The sequence below is a fragment of the Oncorhynchus masou genome, chromosome 19 (assembly GCF_036934945.1).
Source record: "Oncorhynchus masou masou isolate Uvic2021 chromosome 19, UVic_Omas_1.1, whole genome shotgun sequence".
Classification (NCBI taxonomy): domain Eukaryota; kingdom Metazoa; phylum Chordata; class Actinopteri; order Salmoniformes; family Salmonidae; genus Oncorhynchus; species Oncorhynchus masou.
Window position 1 is genome coordinate 18,350,203 of NC_088230.1, and position 16,197 is coordinate 18,366,399.

Consider the following 16,197-nt stretch of genomic DNA (forward strand, 5'->3'; position numbering starts at 1 on the left):
CTAACCCAGTTAGCTTCTGGGCTGCTGCTAGAGTGTGGATGTGAGCGCATCCACTGTGTGTATACGTGTGCGATTGAGTGTAAATGCATGCGCCTCCCCTGTGTGTGTGTGTTTGAGCATGCCTGCCCTGTGGCCTGGCTCCAGGCCCGGGATTCCAGCCCACCCACCAAGCAGCCCTGGGAGCTCTGATCGGCCCCCAAGGTAACGAGACGCCCCTGTGTGTCTCTGGTCTCTGAGAGAGAGACAGGGGTCTTGGGTTCGCCCACCAACCAATAATTCACAAAATAGGACAAACACCAAATTGAGACTGTATGCAGAATTCCAAAAATATCCTCTGTGTACTACTTAAAACACCAAATAATGCATGCAAAGCGGAATTAGGATGATACCCGCTCATTATCAAAAATCTACAACCACCTAAAAGGAAGCGATTCCCAAACCTTCCATAACAAAGCCATCACCTACAGAAAGATAAACCTGGGGAAAAGTCCCCTAAGCAAGTTGGTCCCGTGGCTCTGTTCACAAAAACAAAGAGACCCAACCAAATCATGAGAAAACAAAAAGATAATTACTTGGCACATTGAAAAGAATTAACAAAAAAACAGTGCAAACTAGAATGCTATTTGTCCCTAAACAGGGAATACACAGTGGCAGAATACGACCACTGTGAATACGCACAGAGGGGGAAGACGACGCGGCCACCTGGTCAGGCTCCGTAGACGTGTACATCGCCCACTGCTCCCAAGTATTCTGCAAGCCAATGTAAAGTCTCTTGACAACAAGGTAGAAAAAATTCGAACAAGTGTTGCCTTCCAGAGAGACAGAAACATTCTCTGTTTCACGGAAACATGTCTCTCCATGCATTGCGCCAACAGAGATAAACACCCTCTCTGGGAAGAGGAAGGGCGGGGGTGTATGCTTCATGATTAACGACTCATGGTGTAATCATAACAACATACAGGAACTAAAGTCCTACTGCTCACTCTACTTAGAATTCCTTACAATCAAATGCTGGCCATTTTACCTACCAAGAGAATTCTCGTCAGTTATTCTCGTCAGTCACAGCTGTGAACATTCCCCCACAAGCAGACAGCAAGACGGCCACCAAGGAACTTCACTAGACTATATGCAAACTGGAAACCATATATCCTGAGGCTGCATTTATTTTAACTGGGGATTTTAACAATGCAAAATTGAGAACAATGCCACCTAAATTCTAACAGCATATTGGTTGCGCCACGCGCATGGGAATTACCCTCAATCACTGCTACTCCAACTTCCACAATGAATACAAAGCCCTCCCCCGCCCTCCCTTCGGCAAAATCGACCACGACGCCATCTTGCTCCTACCGTCTTACAGGCAGAAACTCAAACAGGATGTACCAGTGACAAGAACCATTCAACGCTGGTCTGACCAATCGGAAGCCACACTTCCAAGATTATTTTGATCACCTGGACTGGAATATATTCTGGTCAGCCTCAGAGAATAACATCGACCTCTACGCTGACTTGTTGAGGGTGTTTATAAAGAAGTGCATTGGAGATGTTGTACCCACTGTGACTATTAAAACCTACCCTAACCAGAAACCTTGGATGGATGGCGGCATTCAGTCAAAATCATCAAGCTGGAGACCCTCGGTCTCCACCCCGCCCTGTGCAATTGGGTCCTGAAGTTCCTGACAGGCCACCCCAGGTGGTGAAGGTAGGAAAAAACATCTCCACTTTGCTGACCCTCAACACTGGGGCTCCACATAGGTGCTTCCTCAGCCCCCTCATATACTCCCTGTTCACCCACTACTGCGTGGCCATGCACGCCTCCAACTCAATCATCAAGTTTGCAGACGACAGAACAGTAGTGGGCTTGATTACCATCATTGATGAGACAGCCTACAGGGAGAAGATGAGGGCACTCGGATTGTGGTGTCAGGAAAACAACCTCTCACTCGACGTCAACAAAACAAAGGAGATGATCATGGACTTCAGGAAAAGGCAGAGGGAGCACCCCTCTATCCATATCGAAGGGACAACAGTGGAGAAGGTGGAAAGTTTTAAGTTCCTCGGCATACACATCACAGACAAACTGAAATGGTCCACCCACACTGACAGTGTGGTGAAGAAGGCGCAACAGCGCCTCTTCAACCTCAGGAGGCTGAGGAAATTTGGCTTGTCACCCAAAACCCTGACAAGCTTATACAGATTCACAATCGAGAGCATCCTGTCAGGCTGTATCAACTGCAAGGCTCTCCAGAGGGTGGTGCGGTCTAACCACGCATCACCGGGGGCAAACTACATTGGGTCTCAATCAGACACTTTAATAAATGGATCACTAGTGACTTTATACAATGCCACAATGAATAATGCCACTTTAATAATGTTTACATATCTTACATTACTCATATAACTTGTAAATCCTGAATTTATGCCATCTATTGCACCTTGCCTATGCCGCTCGGACATCGCTCATCCATATACACAGCTCAAAAAAATAAAGGGAACACTTAAACAACACAATGTAACAACAAGTCAATCACACTTCTGTGAAATCAAACTGTCCACTTAGGAAGCAACACTGATTGACAAATTTCACATGCTGTTGTGCAAATGGAATAGACAACAGGTGGAAATTATAGGCAATTAGCAAGACACCCCCAATAAAGGAGTGGTTCTGCAGGTGGTGACCACAGACCACTTCTCAGTTCCTATGCTTCCTGGCTGATGTTTTGGTCACTTTTGAATGCTGGCGGTGCTTTCACTCTAGTGGTAGCATGAGACTGAGTCTACAACCCACACAGGTGGCTCAGGTAGGGCAGCTCATCCAGAATGGCACATCAATGCGAGCTGTGGCAAGAAGGTTTGCTGTGTCTGTCAGCGTAGGTTCCAGAGCATGGAGGCGCTACCAGGAGACAGGCCAGTACATCAGGAGACGTGGAGTAGGCCGTAGGAGGGCAACAACCCAGCAGCAGGGCCGCTACCTCCGTCTTTATGCAAGGAGGAGCAGGAGGAGCACTGCCAGAGCCCTGCGAAATGACCTCCAGCAGGCCAGAAATGTGCATGTGTCTGCTCAAACGGTCAGAAACAGACTCCATGAGGGTGGTATGAGGGCCCGTCGTCCACAGGTGGGGGTTGTGTTTACAGCCCAACACCGTGCAGGACGTTTGGCATTTGCCAGAGAACACCAAGATTGGCAAATTCGCCACTGGCGCCCTGTGCTCTTCACAGATGAAAGCAGGTTCACACTGAGAACGTGTAACAGACGTGACAGAGTCTGGAGACGCCGTGGAGAACGTTCTGCTGCCTGCAACATCCTCCAGCATGACCGGTTTGGCGGTGGGTCAGTCATGGTGTGGGGTGGCATTTCTTTGGGGGGCCACACACAGCATTTCTGAGTTGGCGGATGCTTTAGTTCAGGTCTGCGAGGAGATCCCTCAGGAGACCATCCGCCACCTCATCAGGAGCATGCCCAGGCGTTGTAGGGAGGTCATACAGGGACGTGGAAGGCTACACACACTACTGAGCCTCATTTTGACTTGTTTTAAGGACATTACATCAAAGTTGGATCAGTTTTTGAGTGTGACTCCAAATCCAGACCTCCATGGGTTGATACATTTGATTTCCATTGATAATTTTTGTGTGATTTTGTTGTCAGCACATTCAACTATGTAAAGAAAAAAGTATTTAATAAGAATATTTCATTCATTCAGATCTAGGATGTGTTATTTTAGTGTTCCTTTTATTTTTTTATTTTTTTTGAGCAGTGGACTCGGAAAATAAACTCAGCAAAAAAAGAAACGTCCCTTTTTCAGGACCCTGTCTTTCAAAGATGATTTTTAAAAATCCAAATAGCTTCACAGATCTTCATTGTAAAGGGTTTAAACTCTGCTTCCCATGCTTGTTCAATGAACCATAAACAATTAATGAACATGCACCTGTGGGACGGTCGTTAAGACACTAACAGCTTACAGACGGTAGGCAAGGTCACAGTTATGAAAACGTAGGATACTAAAGAGGCCTTTCTACTGACTCTGAGAAACACCAAAGGAAAGATGCCCAGGGTCCCTGCTCATCTGCGTGAACGTGCCTTAGGCATGCTGCAAGGAGGCATGAGGACGGCAGATGTGGCCAGGGCAATAAATTGCCATTTCCGTACTGTGAGACGCCAAAGACAGTGCTACAGGGAGAGAGGACGGACAGCTGATCGTCCTCGCAGTGGCAGACCACGTGTAACAACACCTGCACAGGATTATACAACTGAACATCACACTTGCTGGACAGTTACAGGATGGCATCAACAACTGCCCGAGTTACACCAGCAATGCACAATCCCTCCATTAGTGCTCAGACTGTCCACAATAGGCTGAGAGAGGCTGGACTGACGGCTTGTAGGCCTATTGTAAGGCAGGTCCTCACCAAACATCACCGGCAACAACATCGCCTATGCGCACAAACCCACCGTCGCTGGACCAAACAGGACTGGCACAAAGTGTTCTTCACTGATGAGTTGCGGTTTTGACTCACCAGGGGTGATGGTCGCATTCGCGTTTATCGTCGAAGGAATGAGCGTTACACCGAGGCCTGTCCTCTGGAGCGAGATCGATTTGGAGGTGGAGGGTCCGTCATGGTCTGGGGCGGTGTGTCAGCATCATCGGACTGAGCTTGTCGTCATTGCAGGCAATGTCAACGCTGTGCGTTACAGGGAAGACATCCTCCTCCCTCATGTGGTACACTTCCTGCAGGCTCATCCTGACATGACCCTCCAGCATGACAATGCCATCAGCCATACTGCTTGTTCTGTGCGTGATTTCCTGCAAGACAGGAATGTCTGTGTTCTTCCATAGCCAGTGAAGAGCCCGGATCACAATCCCATTGAGCACGTCTGGGACTTGTTGGATCGGAGGGTGAGGGCTAGGGCCTTCCCCCCCCAGAAATGTCTGGGAACTTGCAGGTGCCTTGGTGGAAGAGTGGGGTAACATCTCACAGCAAGAACTTGCAAATCTGGTGCATTCCATGAGGAGGACATGCACTGCAGCTGGTGGCCACACCAGATACGGACTGTTACTTTTGATTTTGACCCCCCCCCTTTGTTCAGTGACACATTATTCCATTTCTGTTAGTCGCATGTCTGTGAAACATGTTCAGTTTATGTCTCAGTTGTTGAATCTTATGTTCAAACAAATATTTACATATGTTAATTAAGTTTGCTGAAAATTAACGCAGTTGACAGTGAGACAATGTTTCTTTTTTTTTGCTGAGTGTAGAAGCACATGCATTTCGCTACACTCGCATTAACATCAATGCAATTTGATTTGACGTTGACCCAAAGCTTTGAGAAGACAGGCTATGTGCAAACTGCCCACAAATTGAGGTGGAAACTTCCTGACCTCCTGCCAAATGTATCACCATATTAGAGACACATATTTCCCTCAGATTTACACCGATCCACAAAGAATTCGAAAACAAACCCGATTTTGATAAACTCTCATATTTACTGGGTGAAATACCGCAGTGTGTCATCAAAGCAGCACGATTTGTGAACTGTTGCCACAAGTAAAGGGCAACCAGTGAAGAACAAACACAATTGTAAATACAACCCATTTATGTTTATTTACTATTTGCACATCGTTACAACACTGTATATAGGCCTAATATGACTTTTGAAATGTATTTTTTGTGTGTATTATTTACTGTACATTTTTTCTACTTTTGTTTATTATCTACTTCACTTGCTTTGGCAATGTTAACATATGTTTCTCATGCCAATAAAGCCATTGAATTGAATTGAGAGAGAGCGAGACGGAAGGTAGAGCGAATGGTTGACAGAGAGTGAGAGAGAATGATAGATGGGGGAAAGGAGAGAGAGACGGTGGGTTTGAGAATTGGAAGGAGAGGAAAAAAAGAGAGAGGATGGATAGCATCTCAGCAGGGTTCCTCTCATCCCCCTTGTCAGGTGATGATGCCCTGCTGGGTGAAAGAATAACAATCTGGCTGCAGGGTTAGTTCTCCTCTCCTCAGCTGTTCTCCCACTGCTCTGCACTGGTCTTCTACACTGCTCTGTCAGGCTTCTCCATCTCTCTCTCCCTCTCCTTTATTGGCACGGCATAACAATGTATGGCGTAACAAATAGCTTACTTTGGATATTTACAATGTTAAGATAATAAGAATCAAAATTGTCAATGGGACAACAGTAACAACAATAACCAAGGGTCAAAATAACCCTACATTGAACAATAAGCATACGGTAGAGGACATGTGCAGGTTCTCTCTCTCTCTATGCTGGCCTCATGTAGGCCATGAATTATTGAGAGGCTCGCTGTCCCTGTAGATCCGACAGCCCTGATCCTCCTCTCCTCTCCGTCCTTGCCCAGCACTCGTTGGTACCAACCCAGCTGCAGCAGCTGACAGACAGTCTGCCTGGATACTCTCTGATGAGCCCAGGGCCGTGATCTCATCTCATTCACCTCTTTGTCTCCTGTCCTTCAGGAAATCCTTCATCTCCTGACTTTGTTGTACTCTGGAACTAGATATCTGTTTGTGTTTCATGGCCTGTGTCAAGTCAAATGATTATTTATTGAACCTTTATTTAACTAGGCAAGTCAGTTAAGAACAATTTCTTATTTACTGGGATAACACATCACGACGAGAGACTCCATAACACCACATAAATAGAGACCTAGAACAGCAAAATAGCATGGTGGCAACACCACATGGCAGCAGCACTTAACATGGTACAAACATTCTTGGACACCGACAACAGCACAAAGGCAAGAAAGTAGAGACAACAATACATCACGTGAAGCAGCCACAACTGTCAGTAAGAGTGTCCATGATTGAGTCTTTGAATGAAGAGACGGAGATAACTTTCCAAATTGAGTGTTTTTTTTGCAGCTCGTTCCAGTCTCTAGCTGCAGCGAACTGAAAAGAAGAGCGACTCAGGAATGTGTGTTCTTTGGGGACCTTTAAAGGAATATGATTGGCAGAACGGATGTCATATGTGGAGGATGAGGGTTGCAGTAGGTATCTGTGATAGGAGGGAGTGAGGCCTACGAGGGTTTTATAAATAACCATCAACCAGTGGGTCTTGCGACCGGTATATAGAGATGAGGAGTATGGAGTGCAGTGATGTGCCCTATAAGCAGCATTGGTTGCAAATCTGATGACCGAATGGTAATGAAACAAAACAAATCAAAACTTTTATTTAAAGTGCATTTAAATTTGGCACACACTTTTACATGAAAACAATCATAAAAGAACATAAACAGAGGATGTGTAAAACTATTGCCTATTAAAAGCCTGGCTAAAAAGGTGGGGTTTTAACAGTTATTTAAAAACATTAATAGTGTCTGCTCCTCTTACGTGACAGTGCAAGCACTTCCACAATTGAGGTGCTTTAATAGAGAACGCTCCGCCCCCTGGTTCTGGATCAAGGAACCGTAAGCAGACCAGTTTCTTGGGATCGGCGCGCCCTCACTGGGTTGTATGGGGAACGAGTATGTCTGTCAGATAAGAGGTGGCAAGGTCATGCAGTGTCTTAAAAGTTAAGAGTAAGATCTTAAAATCAGACCGATACTTTACAGGCAGACAATGAGAGTCTAAGCAGCTGGAGAGGAGGGCATTACAGTAGTCTAGCCTAGGTGAAACAAATGCATGGACCGATTTTTCGGAATCTGGCTGAGAGATGACGTGTCTAATTCTGGAAATGTTCCTGAGATGGAAGTATATTGTTTTGGATATATTTTGTATGTCGTCGAGTGACCCTTTATTCTCCGCCGACCATCCTGATCTTACGATCCTTACTATTGTGGAGGGAAATTCACTTGGTTGCAGCTAACACTCCATGAAATCACATTCAGCAATGTTATGAACATTTCTCAACTATAAACCTAACCTGTGTGTGTGTGTGTGTGTGTGTGTGTGTGTGTGTGTGTGTGTGTGTGTGTGTGTGTGTGTGTGTGTGTGTGTGTGTGTGTGTGTGTGTGTGTGTGTGTGTGTGTGTGTGTGTGTGTGTGTGTGTGTGTGTGTGTGTGTGTCTGCAGTGTGGAGAAACGTCGGCGGGAGCTGGAGTGTCGTTACATAGACGAGCTGGCCGAGCTCCTGTCTGCCAACATGGGCGACATCGCCAGCCTCAACGTCCAGCCAGACAAGTGCCACATCCTCAAGAGCACCGTGGACCAGATCCAGCAGATCAAACGGCGCGAGCAGGGTGGGCACCAGCGCATTAGAAACATACACACACACACACACACACACACTTTGGCTCAATCCCAATACCCCTCCCCCTCATTTTCGAGTGTCCCTCAGTGCGGGATGGAGCAGCTAGTGATGGGGAGAGATGAATCACATTGTGGAATGGGACATCACTACATCATTCGCGAACAGCAGAAGCGGCCAAAGGGTAGCCTACCACGCAATTCATTGACGACAAGCCTTGTTTTTTGAAATGACTGAACTGACGGCAGTAATAGCTTTCCTTATATTTCTTATTCACCAAATAAGTATTTTAATATGAGCAACAAATGAGAACAGCAAAACACCAATGTGTTAGTAATGTACCCGTCCTCTGGCTGTAGTTCAATGTGGAGTAGTAATGTACCCGTCCTCTGGCTGTAGTTCAATGTGGAGTAGTAATGTACCCGTCCTCTGGCTGTAGTTCAATGTGGAGTAGTAATGTAGCCGTCCTCTGGCTGTAGTTCAATGTGGAGTAGTAATGTACCCGTCCTCAGGCTGTAGTTCAATGTGGAGTAGTAATGTACCCGTCCTCTGGCTGTAGTTCAATGTGGAGTAGTAATGTCCTCTGGCTGTAGTTCAATGTGGAGTAGTCCTCTGGCTGTAGTTCAATGTGGAGTAGTAATGTACCCGTCCTCTGGCTGTAGTTCAATGTGGAGTAGTAATGTACCCGTCCTCTGGCTGTAGTTCAATGTGGAGTAGTAATGTACCCGTCCTCTGGCTGTAGTTCAATGTGGAGTAGTAATGTACCCGTCCTCTGGCTGTAGTTCAATGTGGAGTAGTATTGTAGCCGTCCTCTGGCTGTAGTTCAATGTGGAGTAGTGCTGAAGCAGATCTTTCATTGCATAATAGCAGTTTGAAATGTAACAGTCCCATTTCCTTCACTCAGTCATTTTCAGCAATTTCTTGGGGATTAATGGCTGTTCTAAACTATTGTGCCAAATGTGTTAGGGTCCATGCACAGATCAGATTTTTTGTTGTTGTTTTTTTTAACCTTTATTTAACAAAGCAAGTCAGTTAAATTCTTATTTTCAATGACGGCCTAGGAACAGTGGGTTAACTGCCTGTTCAGGGGCAGAACAAAAGATTTGTACCATGCCAGCTCGGGATTTGAACTTGCAACGGTTACTAGTCCAACACTCTAACCACTAGGCTACCCTGCCGCCCCATTTAGCAAGCTAAATGTATAGCTGGCTTATGTTCTTTTAACGATTCTTTATGAAGTTATAATTACTTAAATTTGCTTCCATAATAGTATTCTTGTCAGCTATTATTCTTGAAGCAACTTGACAGGGTTTGGTTGCAGAGCTTCATGGGAGTTTTGGGAAACACTTGATAGAAAGACTGCATGTTGATTTGCTTCGTTTATTGTGGGCCTACCAAAGGGCTGAAAAGGCACTACGCCTTGCTCCAAGTTGAATTGGGATACCACTCTGTCTTGATGGGGCTCAGGGGATTGCACAGAACGGAGGGGGAGGGTATTGGGATTGAGCCTCACTTTCACTCACTAATTAACCATGAATTTGAACGCACATATGCACTCTCTTGCTGTTTCTCTAGTACACAAACACACACACCCTTACATCCATGCTCGCTCTCATTCCCCTCAGTCACTCATTTACTGACCCACATCCTCCCTCACTTCTCTGCGTGTTTGCTCTTATTTTTTCCTCAATCCCCCACTCCTACTTCCCCTGAAGACGTCCGGTCTAGGTCTCTAGGGGAATTTTGCACAGCAGTAGGGACCCCTGGGAAATCATACTGTTTAGTCCTCAGAGCTAAATGACAAGCCAGACTAATCCCACCCTTAAGATACTGAAAGCTCGCTGTGACATCATTCTGCTGCATCTTATGTGTCCTTACATGTCCTTATGCGTCTTACTGTATGTTGGTTTGCTTAAGACATACCAGAGTAATATCTCTGTTTATAGGCCCATATGTCTCTGATGCTTACATATCATAGTGTGCATCTTATGTGCCCTTTACACGCAAACCTCACCGGCCACGTTGGGAGCGAGCGAGTGTTGCAAAATATATGTACACATACATGTTATTCAATCATTTCACCACATGGCTCGCAAGCGTGAATGAGTGTCTGCGTTGCCAAGCGCTAAAATAGAACTTGGTTCTATCTGAGACGCTCTACGAGCTTCAAGTCTCCTCTTATTAGATATCAGGAAGATACAGACCCACTTGCTTGAAAGACAAAAAAAGAGAGATGAATTAATGATAACTAACTAGGTTTCCCTTTTTATCTGTGGATTAATAGTCGGGCTAGAGAAACACGCAATTTTGTATGACTCCTGGTGAAAATTCTACAAAGAAACTAAAAAGAGGATCATGCATTTCAGGTAAAATAACAACCTAATGTTATTCTCCCAGGACAAACTAGCTAAAAACAATAGGTAGCTAAATGTCCATAAATATTTCATGTGTATTTCAACATGCCACCAAATTAATATAGTTCATTCACAGTTGGTTTTGGTATTTTAACTTCCGTGTCTTGATCGCGTCTGGTGTGGATGGACAAAATCAACATCCTCCCTATAGGCTGTCTCGTTGTTGTCGGTGATCAGGCCTACCACTGTTGTGTCATCGGCAAATTTAATGATGGTGTTGGAGTCGTGCCTGGCCGTGTAGTCATGAGTGAACAGGGAGTTCAGGAGGGGCTGAGCATGCACCCCTGAGGGGCCCCTGTGTTGAGGATCAGCATGGCGGATGTGTTGTTACCTACCCTTACCACCTGGGGGGGCCTGTCAGGAAGTCCAGGATCCATTTGCAGAGGGAGGTGTTTAGTCCCAGGGTCCTTAGCCTATACAATTCTCACATAGGTGTTCCTTTTGTCCAGGTGGGAAAGGGCAGTGTTGAGTGCAATAGAGACTGCATCATCTGTTGAGGCGGTGTGCAAATTGGAGTAGGTCTAGGGTTTCTAGGATGAGGGTGTTGATGTGAGCCATGACCAGCCTTTCAAAGCACTTCATGGCTACAGACGTGAGTACCGGTAGTCATTTAGGCAGGTTACCTTAGTGTTCTTGGGCACAGGAGCTATGGTGGTCTACTTAAAACATGTTGGAATTACAGACTCGGACAGGGAGAGGTTGAAAATGTCAGTGAAGACACTTGCTAGTTGGTCAGCGCATACTCGCAGTACAAGTCCTGGTAATCCATCTGGTCCTGCGGCCTTGTGAATGTTGACCTGTCTAAAGGTCTTACTCACATCGGATGCGTAGAGCGTGATCACAGTCTTTTGGTACAGCTGGTGCTCTCGTGCATGTTTCAGTGTTATTTGCCTCGACGCGAGCATAGAAGTAGTTTAGCTCGTCCGGTAGGCTCGTGTCACTGGGCAGCTCTCGGCTGTGCTTCCCTTTGTAGTCTGTAGTGGTTTGCAGGCCCTGCCACATCCGACGAGCGTCAGAGCTGGTGTAGTACGACTCGATCTTAGTCCTGTATTGACACTTTGTCTGTTTGATTGTTCATCGGAGGGCATAGCCAGATTTCTTATAAGCTTCCAGGTTAGGGTCCCGCTCCTTGAAAGTGGCATCTCTACCCTTTAGCTCAGTGCGGATGCTGCCTGTAATCCATGGTTTCTGGTTGGGGTATGTACGTATGGTCACTTTGGGGACGACATCATCGATGCACTTATTGATGAAGCCAATGACAGATGTGGTGTACTCCTCAAATGCAATTAGAGGAATCCCTGAACATATTCCAGTCTGTGCTAGCAAAACAGTCCTGTAGCTTAGCGTCTGCTTCATCTGACCACTTTTTTATTGATCTCGTCACTGGTGCTTCCTGCTTTAATTTATGCTTGTAAGCAAGAATCAGGAGGATATAATTATGGTCAGATTTGCCAAATGGAGGGCGAGGGAGAGCTTTGTATGCGTTTCTGTGTGTGGAGTATAGGTGGTGTACAGTTATTTTCCCTCTGGTTGCACATTTAATATGTTGATAGAAATTAGGAAAAACTGATTTAAGTTTCCCTGCATTAAAGTCCCCGGCTCTGGGTGAGCGTTTTCTTGTTTGCTTATAGCGGAATAGAGCTCATTCAATGCTATCTTGGTGCCAGCCTCTGACTGTGGTAGTATATAAACCGCTACAAAGAATATAGACAAACACTTTCGGTAAGTAATGTGGTCTGCAGCTTATCATGAGAAACTCTACCTCAGGCGAGCATTGACTTAAGACTTCCTTAAATATCTTGCACCAGATGTTGTTTACAAAAATACATAGACCGCCATCCCTTGTCTTACCAGATGCCGCTGTTCTATCCTGGCGGCACATCACCAGCCAGCTGTATGTTGATATTGTCGTCGTTCAGCCGCAGCTCCGTGAAGCATAAGATGCTACAGTTTTAATGTTCTTCTTTGGTAGAATTGAGGGGAGTGGGGGTTTATTTGATCACCTCCTACTCCTCAGAAGGCAGCCCGCCCTTTCGGCCTCTCTTTCTTCGCCTCTTGTTCACGCAGATCTCTGGGGTCAGGGCCTGTTCTCGAGGGATCCGTATATTCTCGGGCTCGTCAGAGTCGTGAAAGAAGAAACTGTTTTCTGATAGTCCGTGGTTAGTAATCGCAGTCCTGATGTCTGGAAGTTATTTTCGGTCATAAGAGACGGTAGCGGCGACATTATAGACAAAAATAGTTTTAAAAAACAAGTTACAAACAACACAGATAAACAAACAATAAAACACAATTGTTTGGGGGCACGTAAAACGTCTTCCTTCTGTTCCAGAGCCAGCACGCTTGTGCATACATTCACTGCACTCATTGGACAGTAATATTTATCATGTTTGATATTATAAATAACTCACATGCACCTCGTAATAAGACTAAGCAATTAGCCTATTTAAATTAATTATCTTTATCTGACTCTATAATGTAATTAGCAATATGCAAGAGAATATGGTTGAGTTAAAGTAATGGACAATGAAGAAATGTCCGAGAATTTAATTTGAAATCCAAGTGTATTTAATTACTATATTTATGGATTCACATGCAAAAGCATAAACTTAAGTTACAAAGCATTTACATGCATTACAAGACACTCTAATCATGATCAGAGAGAGAGAGATGGAGAGAAACCAAAAGTCCTTGGGGGACAGAAAAGAGAGGGGGAAGAAACCGAAAGAAAGAGAGAGAGGGAAGAAACAAAAGAGAGAGAGGGAAGAAACAGAAAAGAAAGAAAGAGATGGAAGAAACAGAAAAGAAAGTGAGATGGAAGAAACAGAAAAGAGAGAGAGGGAAGAAACAGAAAAGAAAGAGAGAGGGAAGAAACAGAAAAGAAAGAGAGGGAAGAAACAGAAAAGAATAAGAGAGAGAGGGAAGAAACAAAAGAAAGAGAGAGAGGGAAGAAACAAAAGAAAGAGAGAGAGGGAAGAAACAAAAGAAAGAGAGAGGGAAGAAACAGAAAAGAAAGCGAGGGAAGAAACAGAAAAGAAAGAGAGAGGGAAGAAAGAGAGAGAGGGAAGAAACAGAAAAGAAAGAAAGAGAGGGAAGAAACAGAAAAGAAAGAGAGAGACTGAAGAAACAAAAAAGAAAGAGAGAGGGAAGAAACAGAAAAGAAAGAGAGGGAAGAAACAAAAGAGAAAGGGGGAAGAAACAAAAGAGAGAGAGGGAAGAAACAGAAAAGAAAGAGAGAGGGAAGAAACAGAAAAGAAAGAGAGAGGGGAAGAAACAGAAAAGAAAGAGAGAGAGGGAAGAAACAAAAGAGAGAGAGGGAAGAAACAAAAGAGCGAGAGAGGGAAGAAACAAAAGAGAGAGAGAGAGGGAAGAAACAGAAAAGAAAGAAAGAGGGAAGAAACAGAAAAGAAAGAGAGAGAGGGAAAAAACAGAAAAGAAAGAGAGAAAGGGAAGAAACAGAAAAGAAAGCGAGGGAAGAAACAGAAAAGAGAGAGAGGGAAGAAACAAAAGAAACAGAGAGGGAAGAAACAAAAGAAAGAAAGAGAGGGAAGAAACAGAAAAGAAAGAGGGAGGGAAGAAACAGAAAAGAAAGAAAGAGAGGGAAGAAACAAAAGAGAGAGAGGGAAGAAACAAAAGAAAGAGAGGGAAGAAACAGAAAGAAAGAGCGAGAACTAACAGGAAAGAGAGAAGAAACAGAAAAGAAAGAAAGAAAGAAAGAGAGGGAAGAAACATAAAAGAAAGAGAGAAGAAACAGAAAAGAAAGAAAGAAAGAAAGCGAGGGAAGAAACAGAAAAGAGAGGGAAGACAGAAAAGAACGAGAGAGGGAAGAAACAGAAAAGAAAGAGGGAAGAAACAGTAAAGAAAGGGAAGAAACAGGAAAGAACGAGATAGGGAAGAAACAGAAGAGAGAGAAGAAAGAAACAGAAAAGAGAGAGAAGAAACAGAAAAGAGAGAGAAGAAACAGAAAAGAAAGAAAGAGAGAGAAAAAAGGAGAGAAAAGAAACAGGGGGAAAAGAGAGATAGAAGAAAGAGAGAGAAAGTGAGAGAGAAAAAAGAATCTCACCACAGCTGGACAGAAACAAATAAGAGAAAGAACAATGAATCTTAGACCCTTGTATAACCATCTGAGTTGTTTGGATTCAAAACCTTGTTGACCACTAGTATTACTTTAAAGTTAACCTCCAATCAGATATCAGACTTACATGATGTCACCTCTGCTTCTCAGTGGTGTGACATTGGTGGTTGGCAAGACCAACACAGAGAATGTTGATTTCCTAAGACGACTCAGAGCAAATTCTTGCATAGAGTTGATAAGACAAGTCACTTCTGGGGCTGGGCTTACCCTACACAGACACAAAGACACAAAGACAGACAGACAGACAGACAGACAGACAGACAGACAGACAGACAGACAGACAGACAGACAGACAGACAGACAGAGGAATATTTTCTGACAGACAGAGAGAGAGAGAGGAATATTTTCTGATGTGATGATTTATTCATTGTGCCAGTATGAATAATGTATGTTGTACGCTGGCATGAAGCATACTGTGGTACTAACAGAGGAAGGAGTGTCGTGCCAAGACCCCTCTCAGGGATGAATGACCAGATTAGTTCCATCATGTTGTGGGGGATTATGATGACAGGGATCATTATTGATTTGGCTGACTATATTAGATAGCTAAATCAGGATTAGGATTAACATCATTAGGATATTTGGCCAACAGAGGATAGTTGGTAACAGAGACTGAGCTGTCAATGCTCTCTCTGTCTCTCTGTCTCTCTGTCTGTCTGTCTGTCTGTCTGTCTGTCTGTCTGTCTGTCTGTCTGTCTGTCTGTCTGTCTGTCTGTCTGTCTGTCTGTCTGTCTGTCTGTCTCTGTCTGTCTGTCTGTCTGTCTGAACATAACTAAAGGCCTGCAGAAGGGCGGTCACACTGGTTGGCCTGTCATCCAACACGTTTAACAGAGCTTCTCACAAGGCAGCTTTCCTTCAGGTCTCGACCCCTACCCAGTGTTGTTTTAGGGTTAACCATTAGATAACAACCTGAAGGGTATAATATTTGTCTAGTGGTCCCAAGCCATCTTGTGATCAGCTTTATGTGTTTGGGGGTCAATTAGTTCTTAAATCAAAACCAATTTAGTTTTAATGTAGCTAGCTGCACGTCGCTGCTAGGAATGGGAACCTATAGACTTTGAAATGGTGGGCTAGGCCTAAGTAATGCAGGAGATTAATTTACAAGCCTTTAAATCCCTCTGTTGCGAAAAACCCGGTCCGATTTAGGTCAGAGCCTTAATGTTTATTTCACTTGAGACCACTCTGAGCATGGCAATCATTATGCTAGGACTCCACCATTGGAGTAAGAAACATGTTAGTTTCCACCGTCATCGCCCGAATGGAAACTAAAGCAGTTAGAGTAGGATGATGACGTTGTCCCTAAACACTGATCTATGTTCAGATTAGTATTTTTCACTCTAATGTTTAAGTTTAGGATTTGGGGAGGGTAAGCTTATCTAAGATCTGTGTCTAAGGGACTACATGGTTAAGCATGTATTTTCCCTGTTTTCCCTCTGGTCAGAGATT

General features: G+C 44.5%; 1 protein-coding gene across 5 annotated transcripts in view; it reads left to right on the forward strand.

Moving 5' to 3' along the window:
- The window catches only part of LOC135505929 (nuclear receptor coactivator 1-like), a 115,955-nt gene that overhangs the window by 61,445 nt on the left and 38,313 nt on the right, over nt 1-16,197 (forward strand). For all 5 annotated transcript variants that reach the window (XM_064925178.1, XM_064925180.1, XM_064925181.1 and 2 more), the window contains one exon: nt 8,031-8,197. In XM_064925178.1, the coding sequence (XP_064781250.1) occupies nt 8,031-8,197 (167 nt within the window). The remainder of the gene's footprint in view (nt 1-8,030; nt 8,198-16,197) is intronic.